General features: G+C 47.0%; 1 protein-coding gene across 1 annotated transcript; it reads right to left on the bottom strand.

Annotated features, from left to right (window-relative positions):
- Positions 1–648: 648 nt before the first annotated feature.
- Positions 649–21,034, bottom strand: EFCAB12 (EF-hand calcium binding domain 12). The gene is given in 9 exon segments (XM_016209901.2): positions 649–964; positions 1,667–1,714; positions 2,681–2,837; positions 6,932–7,145; positions 8,947–9,140; positions 11,721–11,877; positions 13,781–13,966; positions 15,211–15,659; positions 20,986–21,034. Coding segments are annotated over 9 exon segments (1,770 nt in total).
- Positions 21,035–21,354: the final 320 nt, after the last annotated feature.

Genomic DNA, 21,354 nt, shown 5'->3' with positions numbered 1-21,354 from the left:
ATCCTGCTTACCCTGTGGTCTGTAGGAAGACACATGTGATCGGGAGCATGGAAACACTGTGCTAATAGCTGCCCATATGATGCCTGTCATGAAGGAAAAGGTCTTGACAGGATCAGGTGGGTTAATCAGATAAAGAGCTAATGAACCAGAGAGCATACTTCCAGTTGCAAAAGACCCAAGAGATTTTGAAGTAGTAATCCAATGGCTCCGTTTTGGGGGCATGAGAGACACGGTGTTTCTCAGAGGAGGGCACAGAGCTCCTTACACTGCCTGCTGCTTCCCCATGGGCACTGAGATCCCAGGATGAGAGGCTGGGGGTGCCAGGCAGGCGTCTGTCAACATCCCAGGGAATGTGCCTGCTGTATTACCCCAGGCCTAGGACCCTAACTTTTCCAAACACTCCTCTGGCCACAGCTTCTGAGCAAGAAATCACATCAGCTAGATCACAGGTGACATGAGAAAAACTCCAACGTGGTTTATTTCAAAAGGGCAGGGAAACACTGAAAAACTGCACATCTTTCCCTGGACACAGCTGCCTCTGAGACCCTGGACACTTTGCTATAGAGACAGCTAGCCTCAGGCCACCCCACTGAAATTATTTCTTCTGTCTGGCTCTTTGACACTCCTGGTGTCTACAGCTATGGGCTGCTAGCTGCGCTGGTCCCCAGCCCCAGGATGGCTGAGTCTGATATAATCTGGGCCACTCCAATTGACATAGTAGAACTTGGGGGCATCGTAATTGGCACAGGTCATGTAGTTCCAGTTCCTAATGGGCTACCAGTGGTTGCAGTGGTAGGTGGCTGAGTAAGCATGGGGCTTCTGTTGGACACAACTGAATAGTGCCAGACTCCGGTCCATAGTCACAGTAGGCAGGTAGAGCTGCAGCTTGTCCAGGAGGTGTCCCGGCCAGAAGAAATTGGGGTGGGTTCGCTGTGGACCACGGGGCCTCTTCACCTTCAGCTTCCTGGGAAATGAGAAGACACAGGGAAGGTTTTCATGATGGACAGGCCGGGGCTGGGGCTCCTCAGCAGAGCAAACCAACTGTGACCCTAGAGGAGGTGTAGCATTGCACTAAATGTTTCAATACCTCAGTGTTCACCACAGTTCCATGTGGTAGGTTCTGTTACTCTGTCTACCTTACCAGTGAGGATCTGGAGGCCTAGAGAGGATAAGTCATTTCCCCAAGGCTACACAATGACCAAGCGGTAGAGCACAGGCTTGACTTCCAATCTGCAGCCTCTAAAACCCAAACTCTTAAGGGTACGCTATCTATTCTCTAGAAGCATTTTAATATGGTGTTCAAGTACAGCCTCTGGAGCCACCATAGATGGATTGAATCCCTGCTCCACTACTTTAACAGATGTGTGACTTTAAGAAGAAATTAACTTTTCTGTACTCAGTTTCCTCTTCTGTAAATTGGGTATGTTAAAAGTAACTTTATTGGGTTGTTGAGAAGATTTAAATGAGTTAACACATGGAAAGCACCCAGAGCAGAGTCTGCCTGGCCCTCTAAGTTGTGTTTCTGCCTCTCAGCTCTTGAGCACTGAGCCCCAGATGCTGTGCTAAGAGTACCACGGAACATGCAGAGTCCCAGGCACCTCCACAAAGTGAGGCTAGATCTCCTCCCCCTTCCCCCCCCCTTCCAGAGTTAGATGATTGTACTGACCTGGTGAATTCCTCAAACTCCTTAAAGTGCATTTTCTTTGGTGGTTTCCTAGTGGGTAAGAGACAAAGAGGTACCTTGTCAGGAGAGGGGAAATCCAGGTTGATGGTGCCTCAGAGAGTAGGTTGGGGGCCTCAGGGATTGGTCCATCTCTGAGTTCAAACCAGAGCTTTGAAAGGAGAATTTTTTCTCTCTGGGTTGGGGCCCTGACTCTGTCCTCCAATGCTCCAGTAGAACACATAGTGGGCTTGGGTCAGCCAGACCTGGGCTCATAACCTGACTGGCTGGGTGACTCTGGGCAAGTCACTTCCCCTTTCAGAGCCTCAGGTCTCTAATTTCCCAGAATGGAGATTAAGTTATGAGAGATGCTCAATAATCTAAATCATTTCTAGGCCCCTGGCTTCTACTTCCCCTGCCAGGGCTGAATCCAGCCTTGGAGATAGGATGGTAAAAACTAACTCTCCAAACCTCGGGCCTGGCAGACATCTCCAATCAACCACAGCACTCTTTCCCAGCAAGCCTGCATTCTGCCTCAGAATCTTATACGGCACAGTCTAAGTAGCAACACAAAACCCATGTCCATCCCTGCCCTAAGTGACCTCTCTTTATCTTTTATATTTGTGGCTTACCTAAACATGGACAAGAGTCCCTTTCTTAGGTTCCCACCTGTGGTCTGTAGCAACCCTGACACTGGGCCCATAATTGGTGAAGGGGCCTCCCAATTCTCTAAGAAGGGTCTCTTTTTTAATCTTTTCCAGGGAGCTTGAGATCATGTAGGATGTGGCCAGGAGAGTAGCTGTGTGACAGTGAGGCAAGATGGCTGCAGACCTCAGACATATGCCGGGGGTGACACTGAGGACTGGCCAGGCTTGGTGACTTGGTTGGACATGCAGGGTTAGGATAGAGACACTGGTGCAATATGACATCCCAAGTATGTCAGCAACCCAGCTCCTGTAACTAAAAGACAACAGCAGGGCAGGAGGCAAAGGGAAAGGGGAAGGGGGTCTGACACTCAGCTTGTCGGTCTTCTTAGCCACAGGCTCTTTGAAGCCCAGAGACCTGAGCTGGGATGAAGTTGGGCCGAAGATAAAGTCCGAGTAGTAGCCTCCTGGCTGCCGGATTGGGCGCACTTGGTCCTTCTGGAAAATGATCTTGTCCCCCGGATACAGCAGGGCTGTGAGCAGCAAGAGAAACATGGCCTGCCAGCCCAAGACATGCCCCGCCCCCCCCTTTTGTTTAAAAAGATTTTTTTATATACATTTTTTAACTTTTAATTTTTAAATTATTTTTATAGATTCAAAGTAAATTGCAAAAATAGTGCAGAGGGTCCCTTAGACCCTTTCCCCAGCTTCCCCCAACCATGACATGACATATATAGGCATACCTTGTTTTATTGCACTTCGTTTTATTATGCTTCACAAATGGTACTTTTTTTTTTACAAGTGGAAAGCAAAGCCGTCTACCAGTAAAAAGATTATGACTCGTTTTATTGGGATACTGGCTTCTAATTATGGTGGTCTGGAACTGAACACGCAGTATCTCCAAGGAATGCCTGTAACTGTAGTGCAGATCAGGAAATGGAGTTGGTAGAATACTGCTAACTGGATTAGAGACAAGGGAGTTTGTTTATAACCAGGTCGGCAATGGCCCTGGGGCTGGGGTGTAATTAGGGTGGAGCACGAGACCCCATATCCCACTCTGCAGGGGTGTCCTGGTCAGGAGTCCGAGGAGGAGGTGTGTGTGAGGAATTCACCTGAGACTTCAATAGGTTAACTTAGACCTAGCTGATGGCAGTTTTCTCTTTACCTAGAGTTAGTCTCACAGACAACCTTGGGAGACTTTTCTAAGAAGTGCAGTACATAAAAAATGCTGGGCCAGGGTTTTCATCTTCCTGCAACTATGGAGCAGTGCTTGTTCTAAGATGGTAACACCTGGGGCCCTGGCCCAGTAGCTCAGTTATTTACAGCATCGTTCCCACACGCCAAGATTGCAATTCAATACCTGGTCAGGGCACATACGAGAAGCAACCAATGAATGCATAAATAAGTGGAACAACAAATTGATGTCTTTTTCTCTCTCTTCCTCTCTCTCTCTCTCGAATCAATAATTTAATAAAAATTTAAAAAGTTGGTAACATCCAAAAACCCCATGTTCTAGAAAATTAGTGAAAGGTTACACTCCTGGTTATTAATGTTGGTTATTTGTGGGGAGTGCAGGTGAAAAAGGAGAAGAGGGAAGGAGATATGTAGCACCACTTCAAAAAAGTATATAGGTTTTTTTAAAAACTACAGTAAAAAAATATATACATGATTTTCAAAAGTGATTGCATAATTTTGTGTAAATGGAAAAGAAAAATAGGTTTGTGAAAGGACAGTCACTAAAATATTAATGGTGGTCAACTCAGGCTGGAGGGGGATTTTTATTTTTTTGTGTTCAAAAGAATTTTTTAATGTTTTTTAAAAAATTGATCTTAGTGCCCGGCCGGGCATGGCTCAGTGGTTGAGCATCGACCTAGGATCCAGGCAATCAGGGTTCGATTCCCGGTCAGCGCACATTCCCAGGTTGTGGGCTAGGCAGCCGATCAATGACTCTCTAATCATTGATGTTTCTCTCTCTCTCCCCCTCCTTTCCTCTCTCTGAAATCAACAAAGATATGTTAAAAAAAAAAAAAAATTTGATCTTAGAGAGGAAGGGAGAGGGAGAGAAACATCAATGTGAGAGCAACACATCCATTGGCTGCCTCCTGCACGCCCCCTACTGGGGATTGACCCTGCAACCTAGGCATGTGCCCTGACTGAGAATTAAACCGGTGACCTCTTGATTCATGGGTTGACACTCAACCACTTAGCCACACCAGCTAGGCTGTTTTCAAAAAAATTTAAGTGAGCAAGTATTATTTATAAAGTATGGGGGAGAAAAACAATGAAGCTATATTTGCTGGGGAGAGGGGAAATGCCTCAATGTTCTAGAATTCTGGCCCACAAGCTTGAGACCTGGAGTCTGAGCTCACCAAGTTCTAGTCTAGAACACAGCCTTGAAAGTCCCGATGCTTGTGCTTGTCTATAGCAAAGCAAGCCTCTGTCATAAAAACAGCCAACAGATAGTGGCCAGGACAGTGGAACTTGTACACTTCCAGTATTCTTGAAACCCCATCTAACAGCAAAACGTGCCAAGCTGTTCTTCCCCTCCCATCCTTCCTTCTTCCCAGTGTCCCCACCACAGGCCACAGTGGCTCTAGTCACAGATGGAACTTGGTCTTTCCATCTAGGCCAATCAAAGGCAAAAGGAAGCCCACCACAGATGCTCCTGTGTCCCCATGAATATGAGATCCTGGCAAAAAGGGAAGCTCACAGACCCAGGAGCTAGCAAAAGCCACCATGGAGAGAATACGTAGTTGCTTGATGTTCTGGCAGGACAAAGAATCCACATCCAGAAGAAATATCTGACCCACAAGAGTAGTCTGTGGTGCATGGCAAGCCTGCCTACATTTCAGAAGACAGCTGCAGCTCCACCACTAACCCAGAAGAAGGGATGTAAAGATTAGGGAAGACAAGGCTCCCTGAGGAAGGAGGAAGGGAGGATGATTTGGTGAAAAGTCAGTGCTCAGAGCTGCAGGATCTCCTGTCTCTGCCCCCCCGGCTGAGGCAAGGCAGCAAGTGGCCACCCAGTAAGGATGTGCAGCATGTGCAGGAAACAGTGACCATTTAGGCTGGTTTGTTCCTGAAGGCCCTTGGTCACATCCTCCTGGATAGACCTGTTATGGCTGAATTGTGTCCCGCCCCCAAATTAATATGTTGAAGCCCTAACTCCTAGAACCTCAGAATTTGTATTTGGAGATAGGGCCTTTCAAAAGGTGATGAAGCTAAAATAAGGCTGTTAGGGTGGACCCAAATCCAATCTGACTAGTGTCCTTATAAGAGGAAATATGGACACTAAGAGAGACACAGGGGTATATGTGCACAGAGAAAATACCATGTGCAGAGGCCGCCAACCCAGGATTGAGGCCTCAGAGGAAACCAATCCTGCTGGCACCTCGATATTGGACTTCTGGCCTCCAGAGTTGTGAAAAAATAAATTTTCTGTTGTTTAAGCCACCCAGTCCGAGGTATTTTGGTATGTCAGCGCTAGCAAACTAATACAAGACCCTAGGTCTTATACATTTAGCACTTGTTTCCCTTCCCCTTGGGAAAGGATGGAAATAATAAATTGTGACTGTTAACTGGTTTTTTTTAAGCAAGACTTTTGTTACTTTTCTCTTTTGGATTTTTAAGATAGAGAGTAAGAGAAAGAGAGAGAGAGAGAGAGAGATCGGCCTGCTGCTCCACCTATTTATGCATTCATTGGTTGCCTCCTATATGTGCCCTGACCGAGGATCAAACCCATAACCTTGGCATATAGGGGCAACACTCTAACAAACTGAGCTAGCAGGCCAGGGTGTGACTGTTAACTCTTGTTCTTGGGTAATTCTCACCACTCTCTGTGTGCCCTTTCTCAGAAAAACTCATTTCCCAGTATGGTCACAGCTTCTGCAAAGTTCCTACGGGAAAACCTCTGCCCTCATGCAGCTTGCCGTTCACGTTTTTTAAGCACAGAGAGGAACCTACCTATTACATTTATAAATTCATCAACTTGGGATGCCAGCATTGCTCTGTGATCATCAGGAAAATATGGAGACACCTCCTGCCCCCACCTCTCAGAAGCACACACTCTGCCCAGAGACATGGAGGGTTCAGGTCCGTTTGGATGTATGAAAACACAATTTTTCCCTCAAGCAGAGGGTGGAACCAGCATGGAAATCTCCATATTGAGCCTCTTGTCTGAGCAGAGAGCAAAGGGCATCAGCAAAACCTGACTCCTGATGTATTCCTGTCTCAGTGTTGCAGAAAAACCAAAAAACAGGTCTGACCTAGGGAGGTGGTTTTGGGAACTGATAGCAGTTTCACTTCTATCAAATCTCTCTCTTTGAAATTGGGATTGTTCCTTTATGCTCAACTTCAGGGCTGCCTTGCCCAGGACTTCTGTCCTTGGAGCTTCCTGCTCTAGAATGCCAATTCACCAAGCTCAACTGGGGAACCAGGCATGTACAGGATTCTAAAACTCCCATCTAACAGCAAAACAGGCTTGACTGTTCTTTCCCTCCTCCCCCTCCTTCCCAATGTCCTCACCACAGGCTGCAGCAGCTTGGCTGGGTGCATGTCAGCTGGGGAGGAACAAACCTCAGGTGGACACCTGAGGCATTTTTCTGGGGCCAGTCCCCAAGGCCCTTACCTTTTATGAGGATGTCTTCTGTCAGTGGGAGTCTGTAGTATTCACAGAGCTTCTGGCACTGCAGGTAGACCAGGAAGGTGTTCCCGCGGAACAGGTTGATAAGTCTATCCATCTTCCTACCGATGGTGGATGGGAGGCAGTGGTTGTCAAAATGTTTATTCCCACTGCGCACCAGGCGGCACCGCTCTGTGTACTGGATGGAGGGGATCGTGAGCTGCAAGGAGAACAGAAGTTGGCACACACTTCCCTTCGCCTTGCCTCTTTCCTCCTGGCCTAAAGGCTGACAATCTACTTTTCCCCACTAGGCCCCAGGAGGGGCAATGGCAAAGAATGTACAGTGGGACACCAAGTTCAGGTTTTGAAGTCAGCGACTCCGGAGAAAAGTCACACACGGTCAAGGTTACCTTTGAAGAACACTTGAATGATCAGCGCATGCAGCCCTGTATAAAGATTTGCACACGTGATTGTGTAATATATACAATAGTGTGTAGTGCAACTGCCCCAAATGTGTCCCATTGAAACATTACATTCAAGGGTTTAGTTGCATGAGAATTTAAATTAGGTGCAGCCATCTGTGACTTTGAGGTGGAAGCCAAACGTCAAGGATGGCAGAGTGAGGTAGGAGAGGCCTGGGCAGTGTGTAGTCACTTTTGGCCTTCTTATTTGTTTATTTATAAGAAAATACAATCTATTTTATTAAAACTTCTAAAGCCAGAATCAGTAAAGTACAACTTATAGGCCAAATCTGACCCACCACCTGTTGTTTTTGTTTGTTTGTTTTAATCTTCACCCAAGGATATTTTTTTCCATTGGTTTTTAGAGAGAGTGGAAGGGAGGGAGGGAGGGAAAGAGGGAGAGAGAGAGAAACATCGATGTGAGAGCGACACATCAATTGGCTGCCTCCTGCATGTATCCCGACTGAGGTTAGGAGTAGAGCCTGCAACCGAGCCTGCAACTCTAGCCAGAATCAAACTCAGGACCCCTCAGTCTGCGGGCTGGCGCTCTAACCACTGAACAAAACCAGCTAGGGCCTACTACCTGTTTTTTTAAATAAAGTTTTATTGAAATACAAGTGCACTCATTTGTTTAGCTGTGGTCTGTGGCTACTCCTGTGCTCCAATGGCAGAGCTGACTGGTTGTGACAGACACAATAGGGCCCAAAAAGCCTAAAATATTTATTATCTGGCCACTAACTAGGAAAGTTTGCCACTCACTGCTCTAATTTTTTGGGTTTTCTTGTCATGCAACTGAATCAGATCTTAGTTGGTATAGCACTTATCAATACCTAACATTTTATTATATATAAAACATTAAAATATGTATCTATATGTAGTATTATATTAATATTGTCTGCCTCCATGGCTAGACTCCCCAGACTGGCAGCTTCTTGAGGACAGGGGCTCTTTTGTTGTCTGCAGCACCTAAAAGAGTGCCTGGTATGTCACAGGCTCTCAAAAAACATTTATTGGATGAATTAATTCAGGCAATCAATTCTTCCTTCCTTACTGGTCGTGTATTTCTAGTTCCCACTGTGATGAAGACACAGCCCTGGTCTCAGGATGCAAAGTCATAATTAAAGAATGGGAGGAGGGGCCTTAGTCAGTGTGGCTCAGTTGGTTGGGCATCATCTTGTGCACTTGAAGTCTTGCAGATTAGATTCCTGGTCAGGGCACATGCATGGGCTGTGGGCTCGATCCCAAGTAGGGTGTGTGCAGGAGGCAGCTGATCAATGTTTCATTCTCACATCAATGTTTCTCTCTCTCTCCCTTACTCTCTCTCTAAAAATCAATTTAAAAATCTAAAAAACAAAACAAAACAATGGGAGGAGGAGAACCTGATACTTTCAGAAACATCATCTCATTTCATCTTCACTGAAACCTTGTGGGGTAGGTATGGTTCTTATTATCCAAATGAGGGAACAAAAATGTAAAGCACCTGCTCCCTAGTTCCCCCAGCTAGAAGGTGGTGCAGGTATAGAGGATTTGCCCAGTGCCCTCCCCCTTTGGCAGGGGTACCTTGCTCTGCCGCTTCCTCTCCCGGTACCGCTTGCCAACGTCCTCCATCTCCTCCAGAGTCAAGGGCCTTGCCTCCATCTGGGTGTCAACCACAGGTACAGTCAGCAGGTCCATCTTGGGAGACTGTGGGGCTAAATTTACCTGCTTCTTGGACAGATGCTGTGTGGAAACTCTGTGCTTGGCAGACCTATAATCTGGGGTTGGAGAGAAGAGACAAAGGAAGAACTGAGAGGCTGCCCAGCCATGAAATCTGTCAAGCAGTTAAACAGTGTCACCAAGCAAGCGCTAGGCCATCCCTCTGCTCATATCCCATATGTCCAGTCACTGCCACCTGAAGTGCACCTTGAAGGTGCCCTTTCTCTCCATCTCCACTCTGGCCTCCCTCATACAAGACGCCTCCTCCCTCTCCTGCACCATGGCTTCAGCCTTCCTGTTGCTGTTGTTATCCTCTAGCATCCTGTTTTCACCAAACAAAACAAGACCTTTAAAAGATATAAACCACATCACTTCATTCCCCTGCTTAGAACTCTCTCTGGGCTTCCCACAGCACTTAGACTAAAACCCAGAATCCTCTCTCTGGTCTGCAAGGCTCTGCAGGACCTGGCCTCAGCCGACCATTCACCTCGTCCACCTGACCCATCTCCTACTGCTCACTCCTCACTCACTCCATACAGCCACCCTCGTTTATTTCTGTCCCCCGAAGACTTTCCTGTCTCAGGGACTTTGCCTTTGCAGTTACATCTGCCTAAGATGTCCTTCCCAGGCAGGCTCCTTTCTCATCAGTCACTCAGGTGTCAGCTCTGATTTCTAGTTTTCAGAGAGGCTTGCTCTGACCAGCACCCTCTCACTCTAACCTATTGTCTTCAAAGCATTAATCACTACTGGACATCATCTTGGGTAACCCTTTCCATGGAAACTCATTGAAGGCAGGGGTGTTGGCTTTTTCACTGCTATGTTCCCATTCTTAGAATAGTCTAGCACATAGTAGGTGCTCAACAAAAATCCAAATGAATGAGAGCACACCACTGCTCCTGCCTTGGTTCAGGCCTGCATTGTCCCGGGCTGAAATGAAACTCAGGCCCTGCTACCTTCTGGTTTTGAGACAGTGGAAAGGTGGTCAACCTCTCTGAGCTTCAGCTTCCTCCTTGAAAAGCATGAATAGCAGCCCTGACATCTGGGGACTTGAAGATCAAATTGCGTGAATGCTGTGGGTAAAGTTACCCAGCCTAGAGAGGGTGCCCCCAAAAGCTACCACCTTCTCTCTTGTGAGCCAGGCACCCAGACTCTTGACACTGCTACCCCTTTAGGCAAAGCAAGTGTGCTTACCTTACTTGCTGAGGATCTCCACAGGAAAAAACTCAGCTATGACAGCTGTGACAGCACCATTTAAGAAAATACCTATTGCTTGGCTTCAAGTCTATTTATTGAGAAATAATAGGCTCCAAATACCTTTGCTGCAAATACGCATTGCAGCACACTGTGGTCAATGGCTTGCAGCCAACTACATGGATAGCGATTAGCTTTGGTGATTTATAATGAAAAGGCCAAAAGAGCATGGGTCGGAAAGCACCTCCAACTCAAGGTGACCCTGAGGATGCGTTGGACAAGAAGGGTGCGGGAGATTACTACTGTGAGGGTGTTAACACCCAGGAGGTGACTGTGGAAGCATGCAGGTTCCCTGGGACTCTGAGAGGGCAGAGACCCTGCCTGAGGGTGAGGATGCCTCTGCCCAGAGGCTTGTTGAGACTAGAGGTTGGAAATCTGCATGCTGTGTTGTGAGTGAAGCTCCCAGGGACTGAGGAATGACTGCTTTCAGGTTGCTGCCTGCTGTCCCCAAAAGAACCAACCAGTGAGGATGCTGAGCACCCAGCTCAGTGTGACTGGGAACTTCAGAGGCCCTGCCCCAAATCTTCACCTATGTAAGGTAAGGAACCCCTTCTACTAGCCCCCGGGGTTCTTACATGACCTTAGGGAGGACAAGGAGCTCCTCCTCCCCAAATATGTCTGAAATTAAATTTCTGCCAACCCAGCAAGTGGGGGCAAAGCAAGATTTGCTTCATTTGGAAAAAGAAAGATGTGGTTATATATGGTGGGTGGTAGTTAAAGGAGGGTTTTATTGTTATCTGTAGGTGTTCAGTTTTTCTTTACAACTAAACTATAAAGAAGCATGATGCACCCTTGTGTTGCGAATTCATATCCAGAGCTATGGCAAGTACATTTCTAATTTGCCTCTGTGCTTTGTGTGGACAGATGTGGCTCCAGAAGCACATGGCTTGGCAAATGGAACTTGAGCTGTGCACAACCTGTACAACTGTTCACAGCAGCCCTGCTAATACCTCTGATAATATTAGATACCTCTAGAATATCAAAGTAAACTTTCCAGTAAATTCTGGTTTCTGAATTTTAGTTAACTTTTTATCAATAAGGTGCAGATTAGTAGTAAGAAGGCCTTGGGACCACATACAAATAGAAAGGCGTGGCATTTGGCTTCTCAGCCTATCAAGTGGGCTTTGGTGGGCTGAAACTACCCTCTGAGAATCATCCTCTAAGGATAACGGCTGGACCTAATCTAATTTTTAATGGATAAGGTAGCCTGGTATTCCAGAAAATACCTACTCCTTAGTTGATCTCTGGGCCTGGAAATTCCAGAGGTTTGGCCTACCTACAGTAAGCCAAAGTTAGAGAACACACTCAGGAAATGAGCCAAGGCTGCATCTACTATGCTTGTTCCAAGACTGGGGAAGTGGAGGCATGGGGGTGGGGTGGATACGTACAATCCTTTGTAGATGACAGGGAGGTTCTCTGCTGGGTCAAAGACCACTGCTTGTAGGTGTTGGCCAGGATATCCATAGTGATGCTGTTGTGCTTTCCCAGAGAGCTGAGATAGATCACAATATCCTCTACCTCCTGGTTTTCCAGAGGGATACCAACCTGGAGAAGAGAAGCCCCAAAGTGGACAGGCTCCAATCCAAACATCATACCAGGCCAGCCAAGGCCTTGTCAGCCTTGCTCCACCTTTCAGTCTGGTTTTATCCACAGCCACTCCCAGCTCACATCCAAGGTCTCTACCACAGGAGCTCAGAGCCCTTTCCTGGCCTTGAACACACTCTGTGCTTTCTCACCCTCTGCCATTACTCAGATGTTTTCCTTTCAATGCCTGAAAAACTCCTATCCTTCCCTCAAAACCTGGTCTAGATATGCCATCATCTTTACAGAGTCTGTTAGTTTGTACTCTGAGCTCCCACCTGGCTTCATACCAGTCTCAATGCCAGCTTTCACATGATGGATTTGAAGGATTTCACATGTCTATCATCCTTGCCCATGAGGGACACATAAGCCTCCCTAACTGAAAGAAAATAGGATTAGAAATATGATACATGTTACTTTTTTTAGTTCTGAGCAACTTTGGAGGAGTATAAAAAGCTTGCCAGCCATACTGAATATTCAAGAAGAAAAGTTTTAGCCCAGCTGGGTGAGTGTCATCCCATGTACCAAGAGGTCACCGGTCCAATTCCTGGTCAGGACACATGCCCAGGCTGTGGGCTTGATCCCCAGTAGGGGGTGTGCAGGAGGCAGCCGATGGATGTTTCACTCTGACATCAATGTTTCTGTCTCTCTCTCCCTCTCCCTTTCTCTCTAAAATCAATAAAAAAAAGTATTTGTTTTTAAAAAGAAAAGCTTTAAAGGGGATATAAATTTGTTCTTCAGCTTCTTTAGACAGCAGTCATTGTTATTGAGCTTTCTTTAAAGCAGATCAGAATTCTTCAGGTATGAAAGGATTCAATGTTTTATCTTCTTGGTTATGATGATTAAAAACCATTTATCTTTTTGTTGTCTTAATGCTTTGAAATGTTGTTCAGATAAGTACATGTTATAAAATGATGATGTGAAAACTGTGGTGATTTAAAACCATAAAAGGTGTGGTAGTCAGCTTCCTAGAATTATTTATAAGGTACCTTGGATTTGAAGTATATAAAAACTTAATTCAATCAGACCAGGAGTCAGCAAACTTTTTCATTAAAGGGCCAGAAAGTAAATATTTAGGCTCCATGAGCCATATGGTCTCTGTCATAACTACTCAACTCTGCCATCATAGCATGAAAGCAGCCCTGACAATCCATAGATGAATAAGTGTGGCTGTGTTCCAATAGAACTTTATTTACAAAAACAGGAAGCAGCTGGATTTGACTCCTGGGCCATAGTTAGCAGACCCCTGCAAGACCAATAGAACCTTCTATAATGATGGAAATGTTCTCAATCTGTGTGGTCCGATAGAAGAACTGCTTATCACGTGTGACTACTGAGAACTCAAAATGTGGTTGGTGTGACTGAGGAACTGGACTTTTAATTTTATTTATAATTAATTTACATGTGGAATAGCCAGTGAAAAGTGTGGTCCATGGACCAGTACCATGGGCATCACTGGGAGCTGCACAGAGATACTGAGTTAGAAGCTGCGTTTTCATAAGACCTCTATGTGATTCATATGCCAGTGACAGCTGGAAAAGCTCTAGAAGGTTCTAGAGGCAGGACTGAAGGCCCAGCAATCTCAGAGTTCAGTTCTGGGGTCTGATGGGCAGCTGGCTGGTAATGGGATCAGCTCTGTAGAATTTCCACTCAGACTTTCAGGGTCCGACCCGTGCAGGGGAGGTGTTAGGGGTCTGATGTGGCTGCAGGTTAAGCCACATTTTCCAATCTGGCTTTATAAGTAATAAGATTGATTCTGTAGTTTGAGTTCCCTGAGCCTCCTTTTCAATTGGTCCAGGACCTGAAGTGGCAGCATGGATACCTCCCCCACTCAGGCCAGCCTAGAGGGAGCATTGGAGGTACTTACTGTCTTCAGAGCCATAATGAACTTCTCCCTGGAGATCCTATTGTTCTTGCTCTGGTCTACCTTGTTAAATAGATCCTGGATCTTGATCCTGTGGCTGCGCAGGTAAGAGTACAAGGCCAACAGGGCAGAGGGCTTGGGCAGTCGGAGCTGGGGCACCGGTTCTTGGGCAGGTTGGAGGCATTTCTTCTGAAAGAGGCAAGCAAGTGGGGCAGAAGGGAGAGTTAAGGGGAGACAGGCCAATGGAACATGATCCCCAGAGTTAGAGAGAAATGGGAGAGAGAGGCTGAGCAGCTCTGAACAGATAGCAAGATGAATGCATAGAACACTGGATTCAGGCAGCCATGGGACAATTGCATTCTGCCACAGAACTCCTGGGAGACTTTGCTTTGCTGGGCCTTCGTCTCCCTTCAGAAACAAGAGGTTTGAACAATATGAAAACTAAAATTTCATTCTTACCCACATCTCTCTTGTCAGATCAGTCAGTATTATAGTCCCACTGGGCTCTCAGGGCACCAAAATACATGCCCCTGCCTAGAGCCAGATGAGGTGCCCCGCTCCTCCCACCTCCCAGCCTTTGCCCCATCTGGGCCTTCTGCCTAAATACCTTTCCTTCTTTCTTTACCTGTGCAAATCCTCTTCCTCCAATTTCAGGTGAGTGGGAAAATTCAGAAATAACACTCCCTTACCTTGACGCAGCACTTGACAGTTTACAAAGGGCCTTCCTATTTCCTAGCTTATACCTCCCCTGTGCTCCAGGAGGATTGGGACCCACAACTATTCATGGCCTGTAGCAAACTGTAGTCATTATACCTCCTAGGGTGGTTTTAAGATATAGCCACAAGTTCTTCAACTCTCCTACCCTCTGAGATGGAGAGTAATTCCCCTCCCCTCAAGTGTAGGCAATACTTAGTGACTTCCTTCTGACAAACAAATAGAGTGGAGGTAATGGTGTGAAGTTTTCAAAACTGAGGCTCCGAGATGGGTTATAGAAGGCACTCCTCCTGTTCTCTCTCGGACCATTCGCTCAGGGGGAAGCTGGCTGCCATGTGGTGAGCACACTCAAGCAGCCCTATGGAGAGCTCCAGGTGGCTAGGAACTCAGGCATCCTGCCAGCAGCCTTGTGAGTGAACCGCTTGGAAGTGGATCCTCCTACACTAGTCAAGCCTTCAGATGTCTGTGGCCGGGGCCAGCATCTTGAGATGAAAAGACTCTGAGCGAGCGCCACCAAGCTAAGCTCCTCCCATATTCCTGACTCAGAAAAAATGAGAAAGCAGCACTTGCTGCTTTAAGCCATTTGGGGGTATTTGCTATGCAGCAATAGATAACTAATACAACTCTCTTTAAGGACTTCTGTTTGATGCTCTGTGAAATGGGGCGAACAATCTCCATCCTGCTCCTGACACCCTCATCTGGCAAATGGGGCTGCTCACTTTGGTGACTCCGTTAGTAGTCAGATGGGTCACCATCTGGGCCTCACGCTCCTTGTGGATCATGTGTAATATCCTGGCCTCTGAAGGTGTGAGGCTGGACTTGTTCTGCAGCCACCTGTTTACGTTGCCAAATGACTCCAGTTCCTGCCGAAACTTCAACCTCCTGCTCAGCCAGGTTCTCAAGTCCTCCGGCGGCTCTCGGATGTCCCCTGCTTCCAGGGCTTTGAAGCTGGGGGTGAGTTGTGGGAGAGCCTGAGGTTGTGGTGTTGGATTGGTGGGGGTTGGATCTTCCTTTTGAGGCAAGATGATGATCCGCCGGCGGCTTTGAGGCAGGTGGAAGTCCTCCTGCTTGAACTGCTTGAAGCAATGGGCAATGACCAGTTCAGGGTCGAAGACGGGATCCCTGCTGGCATTTTCATCATCGACTGAGGTCTCAGACTGCCAGAGCCCTTGAGGGAAGAACGTTAAAAGGTGAGTTTCTTTCAGGAAGAGGGGGTTGGAGTCAGCATTAACCCTGGGCCGGGCACTGGGGCCCCCAGGTTCCAGGCCCAGGTCTATCACTGCCTTCCTATAATGGTGAAGATAGTTACATCTGATGTGGCACCCCCAAGGGCAGGCACTATGCTAAGGGCTTTATGAGCTTTCTCTGATTTAATCATCTCAGATTCTACTCTTACCCCACCCTCTCCCCACCCCCAGTACTCCTAATCGGCAATCAGAGTGATCTTTTTTATTTATTTACTTATTTTATTTTTAAAAATTTATTTATTTATTTATTTTTAAAATATATCTTTATTGATTTCAGCGAAAGGAAAGGGAGAGAGATAGAAACATCAATGATGAGAGTCACTGATCGGCTGTCTAGCCCGCAACCCGGGCACGTGCCCTGCCCGGGAATTGAGCCCTTATTGTCTGGATTCTAGGTCAATGCTCAATCGCTGAGCCATGCCCGGCCAGGCAGAATGACCTTTTTAAAATGCCATTCTTATCTGCTCCGGTCATCCAAAGCAGCATAGCACTGTTAAGAGCAGAGGCTTTGAAGCCAGAATGCTCCAGTCTGGGTCCTGGCCCTGCCACTTACTGGCAGCACGATCTTGGGCAAGTCCCTTATCCTCGCTGTGTCTCAGTTTCTTCATGTGTAAACTGGGGATGGTACCCACCTTATTGAGTGGTGATGTTTAGAATCAGTCCATTTTGGCATTATTTTGTTCATATTAAGTGTGCTATTATTTTTTTTCCGTACTCACTCTTCTCCCATATTGAAACCCATGACTTTCCAAAATGAAGTCCCATAACCTCTTCTGCCATCCTTTCCTGACTCATTACTTGCCCAGCTTTCCTTACTATGTCCCACAGGCCTTGACCTTCTCTCTGAATCATCCAGGCCCCATCCTGCCTGCGGGTTTTGCACATGCTACTCCATCTGCCAGGAATGCTCCCTCCCCCATCCATCTCCTCCTTATCCTCCAGATCTCAGACGAAATGTTACCTCTCTGGCTCCCAGGCTCTCTTACATCCTCATGTTATCTCTGCATAACACAGCCCATACTTTTCCTTCAGACCACTTATCACAAATATGTAAATGAAAGGTTGCAAACTGGCAATCCTCATGCTTAATGAGGCTTGGGGTCCTATTTTATTTGACATTCTTTAAAATTTTCCAATTTGAGTTACTTTAGGCTGGGGCATGCCCTCTCCAGCTTGCCGTGGTCCCCACTGTTCCCTATTGTCTCATATACAGCTCAATTCTTTCATTAATGTGTCTGGTTCAGGAAGACATTTGTGTTTGAAACCCCTGATTCAATTATTTGGTTGATGTTTATTTTTTTGATAGATTGTGAACCAGGTCCTCATCTCTCTTACTCCCTCACCTCTCAAGCCCCAGCATCTCCACAGTGCCAAGTGGGAGCTCAGTAGATATTTGGTGGATGAGTGAATGACAAATGGACAGACCTAGCAGGTTGGCTCTATGATTATACTCATTTTAAAGATAAGGACACTAAGGCCCAGAGAGGCCCAAGGTCACACAGTTGCAGATAAGTAGCAGAGCTAGGACATGAACTCTGGTTTGACTGGCCCCAGGGCTCTGTTCGTAGCCATTATCCCAGGCTGTCACTGATTTCTGCTGAGTTTCAATTCTTTTGTGCCTAAAATGATATAAACTGTGCTCTAGATATCTCCTGAAGCTGTTATGAAGATCAAATGCATAATAGATATCGGAGCGTTCTAAAACTCAGAAGAGATATAACACTATTATTAAAAATATTGTCACCATTTTTCTTCTAAAACCAAAACTCCTCTACTCCATTACTGCCAGCTAGCTTCCAGAATAAGGTTCAGTCTTTTTAACCTGATCCCACCTGCCTAACACAGCCCTACCAGCCTCTCTAATTTCTCCTTCTCATTCCTTCTGCCTCACCTTGTATTACACCCAAACTGTATCTGACTGTGGTTCCTCAGTTCATCCTCTCTACTCCCCCCAAAACCATACTGTTCTCCCCCTGGAATGCTCTTCTCTCTTCCCTGCTTCACTTGAGTATTTTGTACTGATCCTTCCAAACTCAGCTCAGGCATCATCATCACCTGAAGCCTCCCCAACCCCTCCCTCGCACCCCCTCTGGATCCCCACAGCCCCCATGCTTAGCCCCATCATAGAATTGATCATATTTTTCTGGATGAAGATGCGTTCTGAGTCTTTCCTTCCCAACAGCCTGTGAGTTTCTCAATGGCAAGGAATGTGTCTCAGTTCCCGTATGTTCCCAGTACCCAGCCTGACATAAAGTGAACATGCAGTACATTTGTTCAAGTCTCTTTACAATGCCCAGATGAACCTTTCATAGTCAGAAAATAATGAGTGTTCATCAATGTGGACATAAGTGAATGCTTCTCAACAATCCATTTATCATTTCTTGAGGACAAGATGCTGGGTACACTGAGAATTTAGTTATTCATCAGGCCGGCTTTTACTGAGAATCACCCAGGGCTTGGTACTGGCCTGGTGTAGATCCAAGCAAGGCTGGGTGCCCAACTGCAGTGCACTGGCACAGAATAAGGTAGGGTAACCAGAGGGCTGATGAGGTGCTCTCAGTCGGGAGAGAAACACAGATGGAGACACCCAAGGAGGTCATCATGGAGAAGGGGGATGACGTGAACCTTCAAGAATGAGTCCGGTTTCAAGGGGTGGAGGGGCCAGTATGGGCAACATGGGAGGCAATGGGATTTTAGGATTTCAGAGTTACTCAGCATTTTCCCAAGTTGGAAACACATTGTGTATGAAGTAGGAGGTGAATGGGAGATAAAGTTGGAGTCATCTCGAATGCTAGGTCAAAGGGTTTAAATTTTACCTTGCAGTCCATGGGGACACATTTAAAATATGCTCCTCACTGGTCTCGCTATTTCCACTTGTGCCCTCCCTAGACCCCCAAATCCATGATCTACCACAGAAGAGTCATCCCCCATCTGAAACCCTCCAATGGCTTCATTGAAATGGCTTTTCAGTCCTTTTAGAATAAAAAACTCCCTCCTAACAGTGGCTTACAAAATTACCCTTGCTGGGGCCCTGCTCCACTCTCCTCCCTCATCTCCTCCCCTCCCCTCCCCCTTGATTACTTGATCCTGCTGCACTGGCCTCCTTTCTCTTTGTCCAACTCTCCTAGCTCTGTCTTGGGTTTCAGTTTTGGCATTTTCTATGCCCTCTGAAGAGCATGGAATTCCCCAAGTTTCCCCCCTGGCTGAGTCCTTCTCATCATATAGTTCTCAGCCCAAGTGTCATCCCCACCCACAGTCACCCTGACTGCCTCTTGAAGGTCTGCGTGCCTACCACACCATGGAGCTTGCATTCTAGTGGTCTTTGGGGTCCTGTGTCCACTGATAGGTAAGTGAGGCAGGCTCTTAAAATAAAAGGGGTCACTATGTAGTTAGTTGTGTGTAGAGACTGAGAAAATGTTCCCAAGAGACTGATGAGGAAAGCTCTCAGAGGCTAAGTAGTCCTGTTGCCTACCCAGGTCGGGGAACTCTTTCTATAATGCCTCTGGCACACTTTGCCTCTGTACACCTCTGGGGACAGGGAGTTCCCTGCTTAACATTGGGGAAGTCTAATTCTGTCTGCTGGAAAAGACTTCCTTATATTGACCCAAAATTTGTTTCCCTGGAATTTCTACCAGTCCTAATCCTCCCCACTGATGCCTCAGAAAACACATTTATTCCCTTTTTCTGGAGCAGCCCTTCAGGTGTCTGGAAACAATTCAACTTCTTTTTTTAATTCTCCCTTTTTCCTTTGGCTCTGATTCAAATCTCTCCCTAAGTTTCATCCTACTACTCTGGCCACTTGTTCTTGGGTCCCTCTTTTCCTACCCACCCTTTAAAAGTTGATGCCTTCCAAGCTTACACCCAGGCTCTCTTCTTTTTTTTTTAATTGATTTTTTAGAGAGGGAAGAAGAGAGACAGAAACATCGATGTGAGAGAGACACATTGAGCGGTTGCCTCCCATACGTGCCCCAACCTGAGACTGAACCAGCAACCTAGGTATGTGCCCTGACCGGGAATAGAACCCGCGACCTTCCGGTGCATGGGAGGACACTCCAACCAACTGAGCCATACTGGCCAGGGCTCTCTTCTTTTTTAAAAAACCAATCTCCTTCACTCTTGTTTCTGTAGCCCTCTATATGCTGAGGACAAGCATATCAACATTTATGACTTGAAATTATCTCTAATTTTCTACATACAGTTGTTCCTAAAGCATGGCCACTTCAATGGCTTACAAGGATCTCAAACCCAACCAAGACTACATTTGTCCATGTCCCTGCTCCCACCTAATCTGGTCCTCCTGGTAGGTTCTCAATCATGTGAAAGTCACCTCCACCTACCAGGTCACCCTAATTACCAACCTAAGCATTATCTTTGATTAATCTTTCCATGTTCCCCATCCAGTCAGCCCCCAAGTTCCTGTAGTCCCCTCTAGTCTGGCCCCTCTTCCTCACCTCCCAGTATCTCCCACTCCCAACATTCTGAGTCTGCCAACTCAGTCTCTGCATTTGCTGATACTCTCGATCCAATCCCATCATTCCCAGTGGCTTCTCCATCTCCTGGCTCACAAGATCTTTCATGATCTTATCCCTTCTGATCTCTTGCCTCTCATCTCCAGCAACACTCAAACTACCAGCAGTTTCCTGAAGACACCGTGTTTCCAGGTCTCTGTGCATGCTGTTCCCTTGACCTGGAATGCCTTTTCTCCCCCTTTTGGCTTGGAGAATTCCTTGTTAAACTCCAATGTAAATATCTTGTCCAGAACCTTGCAACTGTTCCTCCCCATTCCCTCTATTTAGCAGACCTCTTACTCTTGGATGTCACCCTGGACCCAGCATTCACTCCTTCTGTAATCATCTGTTTATCTGTCTATCCTTCACCTCTGATGTTGTAGTGCTTTGCTGAGGACTTGTCCCACAGCAGTCTATTGCCAAAAGTTTGAAGATTGATGGTCTTCATGCCTCCTCTCTGGTACCAAATGCATTAACGTCCAGTGGAGAAATGGAGTGAGCCTAGGCCTGGATACCTTTTCCAGGCACACAGGGGTGGGCCTCTGGTTTCCAAGCCAAGGCAAGTTGGCCCACTCCTCCACCCTGGGAATGGAAATCTGAGAAATGTGTAGGACCCGCCCCCAACTCCTTGGCAACTCCTCACCTAGAGGGGGGACGGCACAATGAGGTATGCACCCCTGCCCCCCCCCCCATGGGGCTGAGGGCTTCCTGGAGGCAGCGCTGCTTCCCTGGACCTTACCGAGGAGCGACAGGTTAAGAGCCTCTGACTCTTCATAGGAATAGTTCATGATCGAGGCGCTGAAGAGAGAAAGGTGTGTGTGTGTGTGTGTGTGTGTGTGTGTGTGTGTGTGTGTGAGCGCGCGCGCTCGCGCGCACGCACGGACTTGCTTCGTGGGGGTATCGAGATACCTGAAAAACAGTAAATTTAGGTTTTGAGCTTAGAAACAGTCTGTTGCCTGGACTACGGACGCCCCACGCTGATTGGCTGATCGCCGCCACGGCGCCAGGAGCGCACCGGCGGAGGACCGCGATCCTGGGGATTGGATTCCTTTCCCCTGCCCAGGGAGGGGCCCTAGGAAACCGTGGCACTGGAGTTCTCGGCGTGGAG

The sequence above is a fragment of the Miniopterus natalensis genome, chromosome 15 (assembly GCF_054644295.1).
Source record: "Miniopterus natalensis isolate mMinNat1 chromosome 15, mMinNat1.hap1, whole genome shotgun sequence".
Classification (NCBI taxonomy): Eukaryota; Metazoa; Chordata; class Mammalia; order Chiroptera; family Miniopteridae; genus Miniopterus; species Miniopterus natalensis.
This window is presented reverse-complemented; position numbering and strand designations above follow the sequence as displayed.